The sequence below is a fragment of the Babylonia areolata genome, chromosome 24 (assembly GCF_041734735.1).
Source record: "Babylonia areolata isolate BAREFJ2019XMU chromosome 24, ASM4173473v1, whole genome shotgun sequence".
Lineage (NCBI taxonomy): Eukaryota > Metazoa > Mollusca > Gastropoda > Neogastropoda > Buccinidae > Babylonia > Babylonia areolata.
In genome coordinates this window covers 49,313,960-49,330,977 of record NC_134899.1, presented here as the reverse complement: position 1 = coordinate 49,330,977, position 17,018 = coordinate 49,313,960, and the positions used below count along the sequence as shown (strand labels likewise).

General features: G+C 46.0%; 1 protein-coding gene across 1 annotated transcript in view; it reads right to left on the bottom strand.

Annotated features, from left to right (window-relative positions):
* Positions 1–1,117: 1,117 nt before the first annotated feature.
* The window catches only part of LOC143298664 (uncharacterized), a 103,458-nt gene continuing 87,557 nt past the window's right edge, over positions 1,118–17,018 (bottom strand). Inside the window, exons 51-61 of the mRNA XM_076611547.1 lie at positions 16,404–16,471; positions 15,763–15,863; positions 12,331–12,594; positions 11,323–11,465; positions 9,878–9,977; positions 8,945–9,213; positions 7,797–7,968; positions 6,775–7,029; positions 5,279–5,458; positions 3,831–4,094; positions 1,118–2,747 (exon numbers count right to left, since the gene is read on the bottom strand). Coding sequence (XP_076467662.1) covers positions 2,479–2,747; positions 3,831–4,094; positions 5,279–5,458; positions 6,775–7,029; positions 7,797–7,968; positions 8,945–9,213; positions 9,878–9,977; positions 11,323–11,465; positions 12,331–12,594; positions 15,763–15,863; positions 16,404–16,471 — 2,085 coding nt within the window. The 3' untranslated portion in view covers positions 1,118–2,478. The remainder of the gene's footprint in view (positions 2,748–3,830; positions 4,095–5,278; positions 5,459–6,774; positions 7,030–7,796; positions 7,969–8,944; positions 9,214–9,877; positions 9,978–11,322; positions 11,466–12,330; positions 12,595–15,762; positions 15,864–16,403; positions 16,472–17,018) is intronic.

Genomic DNA, 17,018 nt, shown 5'->3' with positions numbered 1-17,018 from the left:
TAAAAAAAAAAAGGAAGCACTGGGCTTGTTATACCGATCACTTGACATGTGTACACAGCAGCAATGACAGAAGAAATGTGCAAACACAAATTAGCTTTTATTCAAGACTGGCATAGCCTCTTTAATCCTGAATAAGCCACACAGAACACACAGACAGTATGAAAACAGAACTGTATTGAAAACAATATTCTTTGCTTTTTCCTTTTCAAAAGCATGCTCTATCTCAGCACTTGCAACTGTGTTAAGAAAGGGCCCTCCATATTTCACTGATACAAGTTCAAGACACACAGGTACACAAAATTGCTACCATCTTCATGGCCTCCAGATACTTAAACTCTGGACTCTCAACATCACGCTATTTTCAATAATGACACTCGGAATCCTTAGCACGATACTTCACTCCAGTTCTACAGGAAAATAGCAACAATTAAACAATTCAAAGTCTCTTGGATTGTCATTCTACAAAAAAAGAGAGGAAAACAAATAAACATTACGTTGTATAATTTGAAGATGATATGTGGAGGAGCAGCATAATGGTTTGAGCAGCCATGAAAAACCATGTCCAAGAACAAAGCACCCATTTCATGACTGTGATTTTTCTGTCCTGACCCTCCCACCCACCCTCTTCAGTCATTCCACTCCCTCCCTCCAGTACACCTTGACTGGCAGTCAGTGTGTCCGTCTTTATGACACGATGATGCCGACAATGTGTTCTTTGTGTGTTATTTGTCTGTACTTATGTCTCCCCTGATTTCAGGATGTTCACACAGACATAGAACATGGCTGTGTGCTGTCATGACCTGATTTCAGGATGTTCACAGACATAGAACACGGCTTTGTGCTGTCATGACCTGATTTCAGGATGTTCACAGACATAGAACATGGCTGTGTGCTGTCATGACCTGATTTCAGGATGTTCACACAGACATACAACATTGCTTTGTGCTGTCATGACCTGATTTCAGGATGTTCACACAGACATACAGCATTGCTTTGTGCTGTCATGACCTGATTTCAGGATGTTCACACAGACATACAGCATTGCTTTGTGCTGTCATGACCTGATTTCAGGATGTTCACAGACATACAGCATTGCTCTGTGCTGTCATGACCTGATTTCAGGATGTTCACAGACATGCAGCATTGCTCTGTGCTGTCATCACCTGATTTCCAAGAGGGAAGGCTGAATGAACACCATGGCTGCTGAACAAATGAAATCAGTGTGGCATCAACTGGAACAGCAAGACCTGCATCTTGCATGCTTTCAAGCGGTGCACTCAGTGTGCTGAACAAAAATATTGCAGTCCTCAGAGGAAAATAATGAATGACAGACATCCCAATCTGTAACCTCAATCCTATCAACCTGTAACCTCAATCCATCAACCTGTAACCTCAACCCTATCAACCTGTAACCTCAACCCTATCAATCTGTAACCTCAATCCTATCAACCTGTATCAATCTGTAACCTCAATCCTATCTCATTTTATTGATGAGTGCACTCATCAGCAGCAGTCATGGGTAAAAAAAAAACGGCTTTGTAAATTTCTATTGACACATGCACAAACTGTACAAAATGTTACAATTCAATGTTCTACAATGTATAATACTTCATGGAAGTAATTCCATCTTAAATCATCAGTGTTACAACTTTCTACTAGTCACACACAAACAAGACACCCATGAATTGTAAGTATATCAATATCACAATGTAACCAAAACAAAAACAAGTAACTGTTCTTCCATGACAAGCAAATAAAAAAACACAGCAACAACAACAAAAAGCTGAAGCCAGACTTTAAACTGTCGTTCCATTCTTTTGACATTCTGGTCAAACAACATTAAGAACGTTTCCTGTTTTCTTCTTGATTTCTTTGCTGTTTTTTTTCCATCTGCATGTAATGGAAATATCTGAAAATCAAAATAATTTCTCTGTCTTGAAACCTTCATTAATTTCCTCCAATGGTGAAACTGTTATTTCTGAGTACGTGACAAGTTATTCTTTGCTTCCTAAAGTTTGGTAAACTTTTTGGCTCCTATGTCTTCATGTCCCACACTCAGAAAGACCACTGCTGCCTTTCTATTAGTCGTTTTGAACAGCGAACCACATAATTACCATCTCTGCCACTGTCCCGTTTCTACCCTTCCTAACATCAAGTACAAACCATGCCATTCCATGCCTTGTTATTTATTCTTTCAATTAACAGAAATGTTTTTTCTTCAACACTGTACTTATTCGTCTGCACTATTTGTTTAAACCATCCCCTTATTCAGTATCTTGCTGTTACCACTCCCAGACTCACCATTACTGTAACTATGATTCTACCAAGAGTCAGTGAACTGACTCCCCATCTCTGGCATTTCATCTTGATTGATCTTCTCCTCCTCTCCCCGTTTTCACAATCATTCCAGTAATAATGACAACTTTACTGCATGTCTAATATTCCTCTCACCTCCCAGCACTGTCCATCTAACCTGAGCTAACTGTCTAAATCCTCACCAACCTCTGGGTTTCTGTTCCCCATCACACCTAAACTCACTTCCTCATGCCGACCGTCCCGGCGCTGAGAGCTGCCCCTGGACTCGAAAGCGAACATGGGGTTGGAGAAGTTACTGTTCTCCGCAGATCGCTGGTGGCGTTGTCGCCGCCGGACGAAGATGAGGGTTCCAACGGCCCCTGCTGCCGCCAGCACCAAGACGGCCATGACGATGCCGGCCACAGCACCAGAACTCAGCGCCGGGCTAGAGCCTGAAAGACAGCAGGAGCAGCTTGAGTTGATGCCTCGTTCTGATGGAGGAGAGTCTGGGACAGGGGCACTACACTGACACTGCAGTGATGCCATTGGAACGACAACATATTCAAATGGATATTGAAATGACCAGTATTTATGTACCACATCAAGGGGATTAAACTCAAACCACTGATTCAAACATCAGTTGTTCTGGTGAGAAAAATCTATGTTTGACTTCTAGTGTGGAATGTCTGGGTGTATTTCGTTACAACTAATCTTGCACCACCAGAATGAAAACACATTAAGAATGTACAGCCAGAAGGTTGGTTTTATTTTTGGCACCCTGGATTCAAACTCACACACTTCAGATTGCAAACTTGACATTCAACCACCTTTACCATGCAGGTACCCCATTGTTTAACTAAACATTTGTATTGCTTACATATATGGCGGAAGATTAATGATATTTTCATACTGAGATGTGTGGGCTAGGTGGGGATGGCACCCAAAGCTCTAGAAGCTTTTCCAAACTTCACTTCCACTCACACTGTCACAAGCTTCAGTTTGCTTTCATGTTCTGCCCCCAACACTAGTGGCGCTGATGCAACATGAAACTCACGAACACCAGGCGTGGCTTGACTGGCTGTTGCACTCTGGGACACTTGTTTGGGCAATGGCATGGACAGGTGTGCCCCAGTATAACCCTTGGTTTATCATGGACAGGTGTGCCCCAGTATAACCCTTGGTTTATCATGGACAGGTGTGCCCCAGTATAACCCTTGGTTTATCATGGACAGGTGTGCCCCAGTATAACCCTTGGTTTATCATGGACAGGTGTGCCCCAGTATAACCCTTGGTTTATCATGGACAGGTGTGCCCCAGTATAACCCTTGGTTTATCATGGACAGGTGTGCCCCAGTATAACCCTTGGTTTATCATGGACAGGTGTGCCCCAGTATAACCCTTGCTTTATCATGGACAGGTGTGCCCCAGTATAACCCTTGCTTTATCATGGACAGGTGTGCCCCAGTATAACCCTTGCTTTATCATGGACAGGTGTGCCCCAGTATAATAACTCCTGGATAAACAGAACAACCTACCTGTCGCTGCTTGCTTTGTTGGCACAGGGAAAGCGCCACTGGTGCTGGAGGAAGGGTGATGGATGACAACACCCGGTGATGTCCTGACAGACTGGTGGGGCCCTGATGACGGGGTGGATGACGGGGTGGATGCAAATGTGGGCCCATGTGAAGGTGACGTGACCGCAGGCTGAATGGTACCCGGCGATTTCTGGGGAACCGCGGTGGGTGGGGAATGGCTGGGTCCAATGACAGGTGGCCTCGTTTTCGCGCTGTCGTCAACCTCTGCAGCAGACACAGGAATGATCAGCCAGTCTTGGGTCTAGTCACCTGTCCTCTGTGTTGTAATCAGTCAGTAGTGGGTCTAGCCACCTGTCCTATGTGTGTTGTAATCAGCCAGTCTTGGGTCTAGTCACCTGTCCTGTGTGTTGTAATCAGCCAGTAGTGGGTCTAGTCACCTGTCCTCTGTGTGTTGTAATCAGCCAGTAGTGGGTCTAGTCACCTGTCCTCTGTGTTGTAATCAGCCAGTAGTGGGTCTAGTCACCTGTCCTCTGTGTTGTAATCAGCCAGTAGTGGGTCTAGTCACCTGTCCTCTGTGTTGTAATCAGCCAGTCTTGGGTCTAGTCACCTGTCCTCTGTGTTGTAATCAGCCAGTAGTGGGTCTAGTCACCTGTCCTGTGTGTTGTAATCAGCCAGTAGTGGGTCTAGTCACCTGTCCTCTGTGTTGTAATCAGCCAGTAGTGGGTCTAGTCACCTGTCCTATGTGTGTTGTAATCAGCCAGTAGTGGGTCTAGCCACCTGTCCTATGTGTGTTGTAATCAGCCAGTCTTGGGTCTAGTCACCTGTCCTGTGTGTTGTAATCAGCCAGTAGTGGGTCTAGTCACCTGTCCTCTGTGTTGTAATCAGCCAGTAGTGGGTCTAGTCACCTGTCCTCTGTGTTGTAATCAGCCAGTAGTGGGTCTAGTCACCTGTCCTCTGTGTGTTGTAATCAGCCAGTAGTGGGTCTAGTCACCTGTCCTCTGTGTTGTAATCAGCCAGTAGTGGGTCTAGTCACCTGTTCAATGCTTGTTAAAACCAACAAGTATTGTCCAGTCTCTTCCATTTAGCCAACCAGTATGGTCTGTTCCTTTCTCCCATGGTTGTTAAAGCCAACCGGTCTTTTGTATTTTACCATCGACCTCATGGGAACAAGGCGATGTTTTATCTAACTGCTGTCAATTGATCACTGACCGATGCACGGTACAACCTTCATACCATCGTCCAAAACCACACACACACGCACACAGGCATGTGCACACACACACACATGATCAGCACGTGTGCACACACACGCACGATTGTGCGCATGCACTCATACACTTACATATCTACTCACTTATGTGTGTGTGCATCAGTGTATGTAGGTATGTGCACATGCGTATGTGTGCAACCCCCCTAAAACCGTCAGGTCCCCGAAGCCCACACAGTACCTTGTCTCTTGCGACAGACGTAGCCAAGGCGAAGGTCACAGTCAAGGTCACTCCACTGACGGGTTCTGGGGTCAAGGCCAACACAATTCTCTGCGACCCCTTCCGGGTTCATCCCCGATGGCTCACTGGTGGCCCAGTTGGTGAAGTCCACAGCACTGCGGTCCACCCAGGTGAAACCAGCTGTTTTGTGAGGGGCAGATGACAATGAATGTTTGTTGTAAACAAGGCAGCATGTATCTGTAGTATTCAGGAAACGATGTTTATTGTAACCAAGGCAACATGTATCTATGGTATCCAGGAAACGATGTTTACATGGCAACGTGTATCTATGGTATTCAGGAAACGATGTTTACATGGCAACGTGTATCTATGGCATCCAGGAAACGATGTTTGTTGTAAACAAGGCAACGTCTATCTATGGCAATCAGGAAACGATGTTTGTTGTAAACAAGGCAACGTCTATCTATAGCAATCAGAAAACGATGTTTGTTGTAAACAAGGCAACGTGTATCTATGGTATCCAGGAAACGACAAAGGAAATAAAACACATCCAATTACACAAACAACATCATTATTGCGATATACTGTATCACTGTGACAACAGCTGTCACAAAGAGGATCCGAATTCGAAATCAGTCACAAGAACAGCACCAATAAAAAACTCGCATGTTTTTCACGGTTGTGTGCATGTTTGTCATGATTATGTGCATGTTCGTCACGATTACGTGCAAACGCAAGTTAATTCCCACGTGGATTAATAACAGTTTCAGTAGTTTCAGTAGCTCAAGGAGGCGTCACTGTGTTCGGACAAATCCATATACACTACACCACATCTGCCAAGCAGATGCCTGACCAGCAGCGTAACCCAACGCACTTAGTCAGGCCTTGAAAAAAAAAATCATAAAGAAATTTTGGTGACAGTATCGGGTTTAGTGGGTCAGTAAAAGTGTTGAGTGCCATAGAGCTTTCTATTCAATACTTTGCCTGCTTCAGACAATTAAAACAAAATTTTCTTTAGGCTCACTTAAATGTTCACCAACAGATGAATATGTCTTATAAAACAAATAATTTTCAAGCATGTGGGAAACATGTGGTAGTCTGTAGAACCTGGAGTTCTGATGCAGACAATGCAGACATCTTTCACCCCTTTATTCAGGATATCCAGCAGTTTTCCTTTATCCAGTTCTAAAGATAATTATCCAAGAAAAAAATGTACACATAAAAGTTATGTAACTGACTAATTAATTAATTAACAAAGTATTTTTGGATCCGATTCGATTCCACACAACTCACCCCTCTCCTTCATCCCACTGCAGGAAAACAAACAATAAACTGCAGGCAGGGGGAAAAAAACACAACAACAAAAAAGGGTGGCGCTCTCAGTGTAGCGACGTGCCCTCCCTAGGGCCAGCAGCCCAAATTTTACACAGAGAAATCTGTTGTGACACACACACACAAAAAGAGTGATATAAATCCAACTACAGCCCCAGCCTCACCTCCAGCCGACCCGTACAGGCCGACCCAGAAGTGGAACTCGGTCTGCGGCACCATCATGCTGACCAGAAAGCGGGCCGTGCCATTGTCATGCACCGACGTCAGGTGGGCCTGTTGCTCCTGGCAACGCAGCTGGGCCTCGTAGAAGGTCCGTGTGTCGTGGCCGCGGAGCAGGTAGCAGAAGTCCCCGTGGGGCACCCAGTCTGCCCCCAGGCACTGCCCCCTGGGGGGTTGGGGGGTGAAGGTGGTGTAGTTTTCTGGGGAAAAGAGATGGGGGGGGGGGGGGTGTACTGACGAGATGCTTGACCAGGGGACTCTACTGATGTTCATATTACGAATGTACATGCTGTCAATGTTATTACTTCTACTTCGTTCGTGGGCTGCAACTCCCACGTTCGCTCGTATGTTCACGAGTGGGCGTTTACGTGCATGACCGTTTTTACCCCGCCATGTAGGCAGCCATACTCCAATGTTATTACTGCTGCTGCAGACTCTGCTACTGCAGACTCTGCTACTGCATGTGCTGTCACCACTGCTGTATTGTTGGTTTTATTTCTGGCACCACATCCTGCTGCCGCTGCTTCAGCTACAAATCAACGACTACAGCTGCTGCTACATATATCACTGCTGCTGCTGGTACTACTTCCAACCACCAACAACATTTGTTAAGTGTCCACATGTGTGCTCGTACACACACTCTGAGACAGACATTAAACCCTCCTCCTGCCCTTCAAAGTACAATCACACACACACCCACTCACACACTCACACACGCACGCACGCACACACACACACACACAGATGCAGACACACACATACGCGCTTGCATGCACTCGAACATGAACATACATGCACACATCCCCCTCCACACACACACATCCCCCTCCACACACACACAAACAATACCAACCCACTCAAGACCTGATACAACTCTAGGCGATCAGCCGGGAATATGATCGATCAACAATACTAACCGTGCACCCCCCAGCCCCCCACCAACCCCCTTTCCCCCTCAAGGACTGACCGTTGATGATGGCACAGATGTAGGAGATCTCCCTGCTGCAGTTGTCGTCCACCCACAGGCCATCAGGCCGCATGCTGACACACCCCTCCCCAGGTCCTCTGGACGGCTCCCCTGGGGCCCAGTTGGTGAAGGTCACCGGCCACCCCAGCGTCCACCCGTATACCCCTTTGTGCTGCAAGCAGTCGGTGGCGTTTACTTCTTTCCTTTCTTTCCTTCCGGCTTCTGTTTGATTTATTCCTACTTCTTGTCGTAAGTACACACTTATGCCAACAGCGAGAGATGTAATATCAATGGTTTCTCCAATGCAGTGGGAAATCATTTACAGCTTAGTCTTTTGTGAATGACCATGACTAAAACTAGGAGGCAAAATTGCACTGGCTCTTTGTGCTGCAGCCTTAGGGGCTAGTTGGCCTTTGGGAACCATCACGCCGACTGTCCTGAAACCCTCTTGGCCGAGAGAGTGGGGATGTAACTTGGGCAAGACACTCTCCACTGTAATTAAATTCTAGCCCAGATAGTCGGGACAGCAGTTGCCTCCTCTGCTGTTCTGATGGTCATTGTCGGACACGACTGACTATCATCCTTCCTTTCATTCCCTTTTCCACCCCTTCACCCCTTTTCTTCCTTTTCAACTCTCTCGCTCCATTTCCTCCTTCCTTCCTTCCTCTTTCTTTTCTTCTCTCCAACTTTTCTTTTCTTTTCTCCCACCCTCCTCCCCTTTTTTCGTCCTCTGCCTTCGCTTCTTCCAGCACCGTTCTGTGTGTGTGTGTGTGTGTGTGTGTGTTCTGCGATTTGTACGTGCATGCATGCGCGCGTGTGTGCGTGCGTGTGCGTGTGTGTGTGTGTGTATTTGTGTGTGTGTGTGTATGTGTGTGTGTGTGCGCGTGAGTGTGTGTATTTGTGTGTGCGTGAGTGTGTGTGTGAGTGTGAGTGTGTGTGTCGGGGAGGGGGGGGGGATGCGGGCGGGAGGCGTGCGTGCACGTGCGCGCTTGCGTTAATGTGTTGTGTGCACATGCTTGTGTGTGTGTGCGTGTGTGTGTGTGTGTGTGTATGTGTGTGTGTGTGTATACCCGCGTGGGCTTACAAAGAACGAAGCTCATCACCCCACCTCCACACACACACACACACACAAGCCCGAGGCCTGTCACCTGCATGTCGTTAAGCCCAATCCACACAGTCTGCACTATGTCCGACTCGAAGTGCAGGCCCAGGCTGTGGGCCACGAACAGACGGACGAAGGCCTGGGAGAAAGCGTCGTCAATGGTAACCAGGTTGGCCCCAAACTGGTGGCACGATTCCATGGCGCTGCTGTAGTTCTGCCCCAGCGACATGTACTGGTAGCACCCGGCTTTGTACGGGTAGAAACCCAGGTTGACGTCACACGGGGTGGGCACGTCTGGCGGGAAGTCTTTCTGATCTGCACGGAACGGAGGCGTTTTGGTTTTAATTCGATGTTGTTGTTTTTCACACGGATGAGTGTCATGTTTGTATTGTGACACATATCGATGATGTTAGCGGTAATGAATGTGAGATCAGGGAGTGGGGAGCCAGGGTGGGAGAGGGGGTGGGAGGGAGAGGCAGAGAGGGACAGAGATATAGAAAATATATATATATATATATATATATGTGTGTGTGTGTGTGTGTGTGTGTGTGTGTGTGTGTGACAGAGAGAGAGGGAGACAGGGACAGGGATGGAGTTTGTTTTGGGAAATATCTTTGATCGGTAAGAATTTAATAACAGGCACCGAAATGGGCAAAAACATCACAGACTATTGTGACAATGTATGTATAGACATATAGGTTTATAATGTCATTCGACACATTTGCTCTCTCTCTCTCTCTCTCTCTCTATATATATATATATATATTTATCTCTCAGTCTCTGTGTGTGTGTGTGTGTGTGTGTGTGTGTGTGTGTGTGTGTGTGTCTATATATCAATATACCATGTCATGTGAGTGATGATGATAACAACAACAGTGATGATTATAAACACTTTTAGGAGACGGAACAACAAACAGGTCCAACAGTATGAAGATGTGAAGTTTTAAACGCACTGTGTACGTTATCATTGTTCACATACTTTTGGGGGCCTGACACACGTAGTTGGCTTGCTGAAAACAGGGGGCGTCACTCCATTCTCCTGCACTGCTGGAGGTTCCCTTCATGTACACACATGATTGCTGGAAACAGTCAACCACACAGTTTGAGACAAGTTTAGTTATAGAATCTAAATCCATTTAGAAGATACAAATGTACTGCACAGTTTGAGACAATCAAGTTACAGAATCTCAATCCAATCATTTGAAACAGTGTACCACATAAGTGAGACATTCAAGTTATAAAATCCAAATCCAATTAGAAGGAGCAGTGTACCGCACAAACAGTCTGAGACAATCATGTAAAAAATACTAAATCCAATCAGAAATGCATGGTAAGGTGTTTCTATAACACGTCTGACTTAACATGTTTTCCAGCATAATGCCACACCACGTAGGCTACACACTGAGTAAAGTAAAATGAAGTAAAATGAAACCAAAAAAATAAAGAAGAATTAAATGGAAAAAAAGTGTCGTGATTTGAGATCCAATGAGTAACATTTCAGAAGTGATGAAATTGAATATATCGTTCCACAAGATAAAAGACCTTTGATCCTAAGGTCGTGTTAAGATTCACCCATGGCTTGGGCTTGCGCTGTACTGAGTGATTTCCAGTTTTCATGTCAATCAGGAAGAAAATAAAGATTCTTCTTAATACCGGAGAAGGGGCTGTTCATAATCATCTGCACTGTCGGCTCGTTTGAACTTTGTTTAACTTACAGGCGCAATAGCCGAATGGTTGAAGCGTTGGACTTTCAATCTGAGGGTCCCGGGTCCGATTCTCGGTAGCGCCTGGTGGGTAAAGGGTGGAGATTTTTCCGGTCTCCCAGGTCAACATAAGTGCAGACCTGCCAGTGCCTGAACCCCCTTCGTGTGTATACGCACGCAGAAGATCAAACACGCACGTTAAAAAGATCCTGTAATCCATGTCAGCGTTCGGTGGGTTATGGAAACAAGAACATACCCAGCACTGCACACCCCCGAAAACGGAGTATGGCTGCCTACATGGCGGGGTAAATAAACAAAACGGTCATGCACGTAAAATGTTAAATGTTACATGTTTGTCTCAGTGTGTACTTGTGCGTGCCTGAAATCTGACTGAATGGCACAGGAAACAAATGATGAGCGCCCAATGGCAGCCGTCAGTCAGCTCTACCCAGGTAGGCAGCCTGTTGTGTAAATGACTCCGTGTGTGTAAAGCGCTTTGAGCTTGGTCTTCGACCGAGGATAGGCGCTATACATATATCCATATCAATCAATATCAATCTATAAATCAATTTACTCTCGTTCCAAATGCTTGGTAATTTGACGTAACAGTTACAATAGTTACCGTGTCATGTAACAGTTACAGGACAATAGTTACTGTGTCATGTAACAGTTACAGGACAATAGTTACCGTGTCATGTAACAGTTACAGGACAATAGTTACCGTGCCCCCACTGGGTTCGCCGTCATCCCAGTTGGTGAATGTGACCTCTGAACTGTCTGTCCAGGTGAACGTGCCGTCATCCAGTCTCTTCAGGCCGATCCACGCTGACAGCTGATTGGTTCCCAGCAGGGTGACGATTTTCACTGACGACATCAGGATGCTTACATCACAGCTGAGCTTTTCTCCCATCCCACACCCTCTGTTTCTCCGCTTCCCATCAATTTTGTTTGAAACCACAAAGTTTTAAGTACCCCCCCCCCTCCCTCCGGCACCTTCGCCACTCTCTTCCATGGGGAAGACAAGGGCCTACGCAAAAACACATGCACAGGTATACATGTATTTAAAATGAAGGCATCGTCATGTCTTCTCTTGTCTTGTCTTGTCCAGTCTAGTCCTATCTTGTCTTTTTTTGTCTTGGCTTGTCATGACGTCCTGTCGCATCAGTCTTGTTTTGTCTGGTCTCGTCCAGACTAATCTAGCCCTGTCCTGCTTTGTCTTGTTCTGCCTTTTGTCTGGTTTATTCATGTTCTGCAGAGACTTGTCCTGTCCCGCCCTACCCGTCTTGTTCTGTGTAATCCACACTGTCCTGCATTGTCCTTTTTTCTCCTACCGTATACTGTCTTGCATGTGCTTGTCTTGCCTCGTCCTACCCTGCCCTCTATTTGATTGTCTTGTGTTACCCTTTTCATTCTGTCCTGTCCTGTCCTACCGTGTCCTGTCCTGCCCTACTGTGTCCTGCCCTACCGTGTCCTGTCCTGTCCTACCGTATCCTGCCCTACCGTGTCCTGTCCTGTCCTACCGTATCCTGCCCTACCGTGTCCTGTCCTACCGTGTCCTGCCCTACCGTGTCCTGTCCTGTCCTACCGTGTCCTGCCCTACTGTGTCCTGTCCTAACCTGTCCTGTCCTATCGTATCCTGTCCTACCGTTCCTACCGTGTTCCTACCGTGTCCTGTCTGCATGGTCTCCTTCCCCCTCCTTCCCGGTCTCTCCCCCCACCACCCACTCACGGTTCTCCTCTAGGTCCTCAATGCTGGCCAGGTCGTGGCCGGGCCCTCGCCGTCGGCAGTCGTTCCGGGCGTCCACCCAGCTCAGCAGCCGTTCGCCCTCGCTGCCGCCGTACACCCGCAGACACTTGTGCTTGAAGGGGCTGTAGCCTGCCGGGCAGTACCCGTACACGGGCGTGGTGGAGGCGGGTGGGGCCGGGGTCACGTAGGACGCCTGCTTGCAGATGAAGCCCTTCTTCCGGGTGCACACGTCGTCCTGCCATTTGCCTGCTTCGGGGAGGGGGGAGGGGGGGAAGAGAGGAGGGGGTGTGGTGGGCTCGTGAGTTCATGATTTTGTGTGTGTGTGTGTGTGTGTGTGTGTGAATCAGTTTAGTTCCTGGTGCCCGTCTACAGGACGTAAATAAGAAAGAGGGAATGGGGTAGACGTGAGAGAGATCGAGAGATATGCAACAAGACGAAACGAAACAAAACGAATTTCATTTCAAGAGGGCAGAGGAATAAGTATTACTACTTAAAAAAAATTACATCCAGCATTCTGTGAAAAAAAACAAACAACAACAACAACAACAAAAAACCATTAGAAAAAACAACAACAACAAAATCAAAGAGAGAGAGAAAGAGATCTCGCCTGATGGCCGTTGAGACAGATCAAATCCGTTGTTTCTTGGCAGATGCTATAGTCGTGAGGACTGCCTGCGCTGGCATCATTGAAATTTGGCAGGCAAGCACATCAAGACACTTAAAGTATACTTATGATTTTTTTTCTTTTACAATTTCTAATCTGTGTTTTCGGAACTGTGCTGATGAAAAGGTTTTTGCTTCATGTGAAGCGGTTTGTGCAGTGAACCCGCTCTCACAGATCTAACCCATTGTTTCGTCGTTTTGAAGAACATTCAAGTTTGTCAAGCAAGCATATTAGGATACAAACATATTTACTGCAAAATATCAACAGTGTCTGACTGATACTTTTGAAAGTGTGCGGATTTGAAGTTTCGTCCTTTCAATAGATTTGTTGAAATCAGCAGTCAGTGAAGTTCGTGTTGAACAATTGCCAACTCAGTAAAGCTGTACAGACAAAGAACTATTGCGCGTTTCGCGTGCTCTAGTGACTGTTTGTGCGCTGTTCTCCTTCTAGGGTGCAAGGATATTGAGTCTAACCTAGCATCAGAGGGAACAACGCAGATTTGGATCAACTCATGGACTGAAAATTTACACAAATGATGAACTGGTTACAAATGTCTTCAGCAAATGTCAGCAGACTCATGGAACATGTAAGAAAAGTTCAAGAGTATGAATTAACATTTCCAGCGTTTCGAAGCAGGTCTGGAAAAACTGAACAGCAAAACACAAAAGAACAGAAAAGGCATAGAGGAACTCATGGAAGACAGAGAGTGAATACTTCAAAGACTGGACAGACTGGAAGAGATGGTGGATGACAGAGAAAGAAACAAAACGACGAAACTTAGTTTTTCGAGATCGAGGAAATCAGACCAAGCGACGATTACGCAGGCATTGAACATATGGTGGATGTGTTGAACTTTCACGCTGCCGATTCTGAGGAGTGGATCTGGAACGTCGAACGAGCGTTCAGGCTGGGCCGTGCACAGTTCAACAACAGAGAACCCCGCTCACTGCTCGTACAGTTCTGTCACTGGAAAGACAAAATGGCCATACTGCGAGACAAGGAGCGGAGACACAGACTCAGATACAGTGACATGAGGCTGACATCTGAACTGACCAGTCGTCAAAGGGAAATGGTAGATTTCCACCGAGAGCAGGGCAGGACTGCACATTTTCGAAATGAACGACTTCACGTTGAAGGCAGACGGCGCTCTCGCGCACGGTATGAATATGAAGAGTGAAGCCAGCAGAACCAAGACCAGTACCAGTACTTCAGTGAAGATGAAAGTGCCTTTCAAGATAACTGGTCACGCCCCCAAACGGCAAAGCACCATCGGGAGAAGAATGTGCAAAGTCGCCGCTCTCCTTGCAGCCCCCCCCCGCCCCTAGCAAAGTTCACACGACAGTGACATTCAGGATGGACAGGGGAGAGAAGACCGCCACATCGCGAGATCTGGTTCCAGAGTGAATTGCAGAGTAGCTAAATGTGAATACGAAAATTCTTGGAATCTGAAATCTGCAACAGTTTCTTAAATTATCTGCATTTTACATTTAAAAATATTTATTTATTTATTATTATTATTATTATTATTTTATTTTATTTTTTACATATTTCTTTGTCCCGCAGAGGTAAGATGAAAAGACTGAACTGTTGCCTGCTTGCCCTAAGGAACTTATGAACCACTCGTCTCCCCCTCATTCTCTCCTGGTTCACAACACTGTCTCCCAATCAGTGCGGAGCCTCGGTGTCAGTCTTGACCACAGTCTGTCATTTCAGGAACAGATTTCAAACATTTGCAGATCAGCTTATCTTGAGTTGCGAAGAATTAGTTCTATTCGTCATTACCTGTCTATGGAAACAACCAAAACGTTAGTCTCTGCATTTGTTTTGCCTAGGATTGATTGCTGCAATTCTGTTCTTGCCAGTATTCCACAAACTTCACTTGATAAACTTAAGAGTTCAGAACAATGCTGCTCGACTTATTTTCAGATCCTCCGAATTTGAACATGTTACTCCTCTCTCCCACTATCTTCACTGGCTACCAGCTTAAAAAAAAAAGAATTGAATGCAAGCTTTCTGCTCTGACGTTTTCTGCCCTTTCAAGCTCTGGTCCTCGAAACCTTTCTAACCTCCTTGAAGTGTACATTCCAACTGGTCACCTTCGTTCTGCTTCTGATACCAGGCTTTTAAAAATACCTACTGCAAAGAAGAAACAACTGGGTCAAAGGTCTTTCTCTTTTCAGGCTCCGTCACTGTGGAACAAACCACCAGAAAATATGCGTCATTCTGTCTCGCTGAAATCCTTTAAGTCTACTCTGTAAACACATCTTGGTGTGATTTGGTTTTGGGTGCATGTTTTGTTGTGGAGAGGCTGTTTGCCGTGTGTGTGTGGTGGGGTGCTGGTGAGCGTCTGTGCGTGCGTGTGTGTGTGTGTGTGTGTGTGTGTGTGTGTGTGTGTGTGCCAGAGTGCGTGTTGCAGGGATGCGTTTTCTCGAGGGCGCCATGGGTGGGTGGATGGTTTCCAATGTTCAGTTGCGTGAGTGTTTTCTGGCACGTGCTTCCGTGTGTGGGGGGTGGGGGAGGTGCGGGTGGAGAGGGGTGTTGATGGGGAGGCGGGGAGTGAGGAATGAAATGTGAAGCGATTTGAGCAGTATTTCTGGAGAAAGGCCCTATATAAATGTCCATCATTATCATTATTATTAAGATGGCAAGAAATTTAGAATCTTGAGAGACAGACAGACAGACAGACAGACAGACAGACAGACAGACAGAATGGAAGGGACACAGACAGACAGACATAGATGACAACTGACCGTTCTTAGTCAGCATGTTCACACAGTATTCCAGATGACCGAAGTTGTTGGGTTCGTTCACATTCCAGTTCTCGAAAGACGTGGGGGAACCATCAGACCACCTGAACAAGTGCACATGTCGGCCAGTTCATCAGTCTCACTGGCTCGTTTCTTTTCAGTTTTTATCTCTGAGTTGTTGTGTCAACAAACCATTCTTCCATGCTCACATCAGGTCAGTAAAAAAAAAAAAAAAAAAAAAAAAAAAAAAAAAAAAAAAAAAAAATCGCCTCTATATTGTGTGACTGTACAAGTGCAAATGCATCTAAATATATATCACATAAGCGCACCATTAAACTGATTCTTGTGAATAAAATCCACTTCTTTAATACTCAGTGATTTTGAATGAATTGATGCACTTCCTTTTAAATCTTTATAAAACTACAAAATACCACAATAATGCATATAATTATTTAGACGTGTGCGTGCGTGCGTGCGTGCGTGTGTGTGTGTGTTCTTTCTTTAATTATCGTCTGTTCATTTTGAGTGATATTAGACAGACGTGTGTGTGTGTGTGTGTGTGTGTGTGTGTGTGTGTGTACAACGAAGAGATTGCACGTGACAAGGTGAGCACAACGTGACGTGGAGAACAGGAAGCCACTCACTGAAAGCCGTGACCAATGTCCAGTTTGTTCAGGCCGATCCACACACTGTCGCTGGACACGTTTTGAATCTGGACAAAAAAACCCAACAACACTGGAACTGCTGTCTTTTATTCACAGTACGCACGAGCGCACCATCCACTTATCTGACAGAGGGTGGCAAGACACATTTAAACACAACAAGAGGGCGGCATGACACACTTAAACACAACAAGAGGGCGGCAAGACACACTTAAACACAACAAGACGGCGGCAAGACACACTTAAACACAACAAGACGGCGGCAAGACACACTTAAACACAACAAGAGGGCGGCAAGACACACTTAAACAAAACAAGAGGGCGGCAAGACACATTTAAACACAACAAGAGGGCGGCATGACACACTTAAACACAACAAGAGGGTGGCAAGACACACTTAAACACAACAAGACGGCGGCAAGACACACTTAAACAAAACAAGAGGGCGGCAAGACACATTTAAACACAACAAGAAGGCGGCATGACACACTTAAACACAAGAAGAGGGCGGCATGACACACTTAAACACAACAAGACGGGGGCAAGACACACTTAAACACAACAAGAGGGCGGCATGACACACTTAAACACAACAAG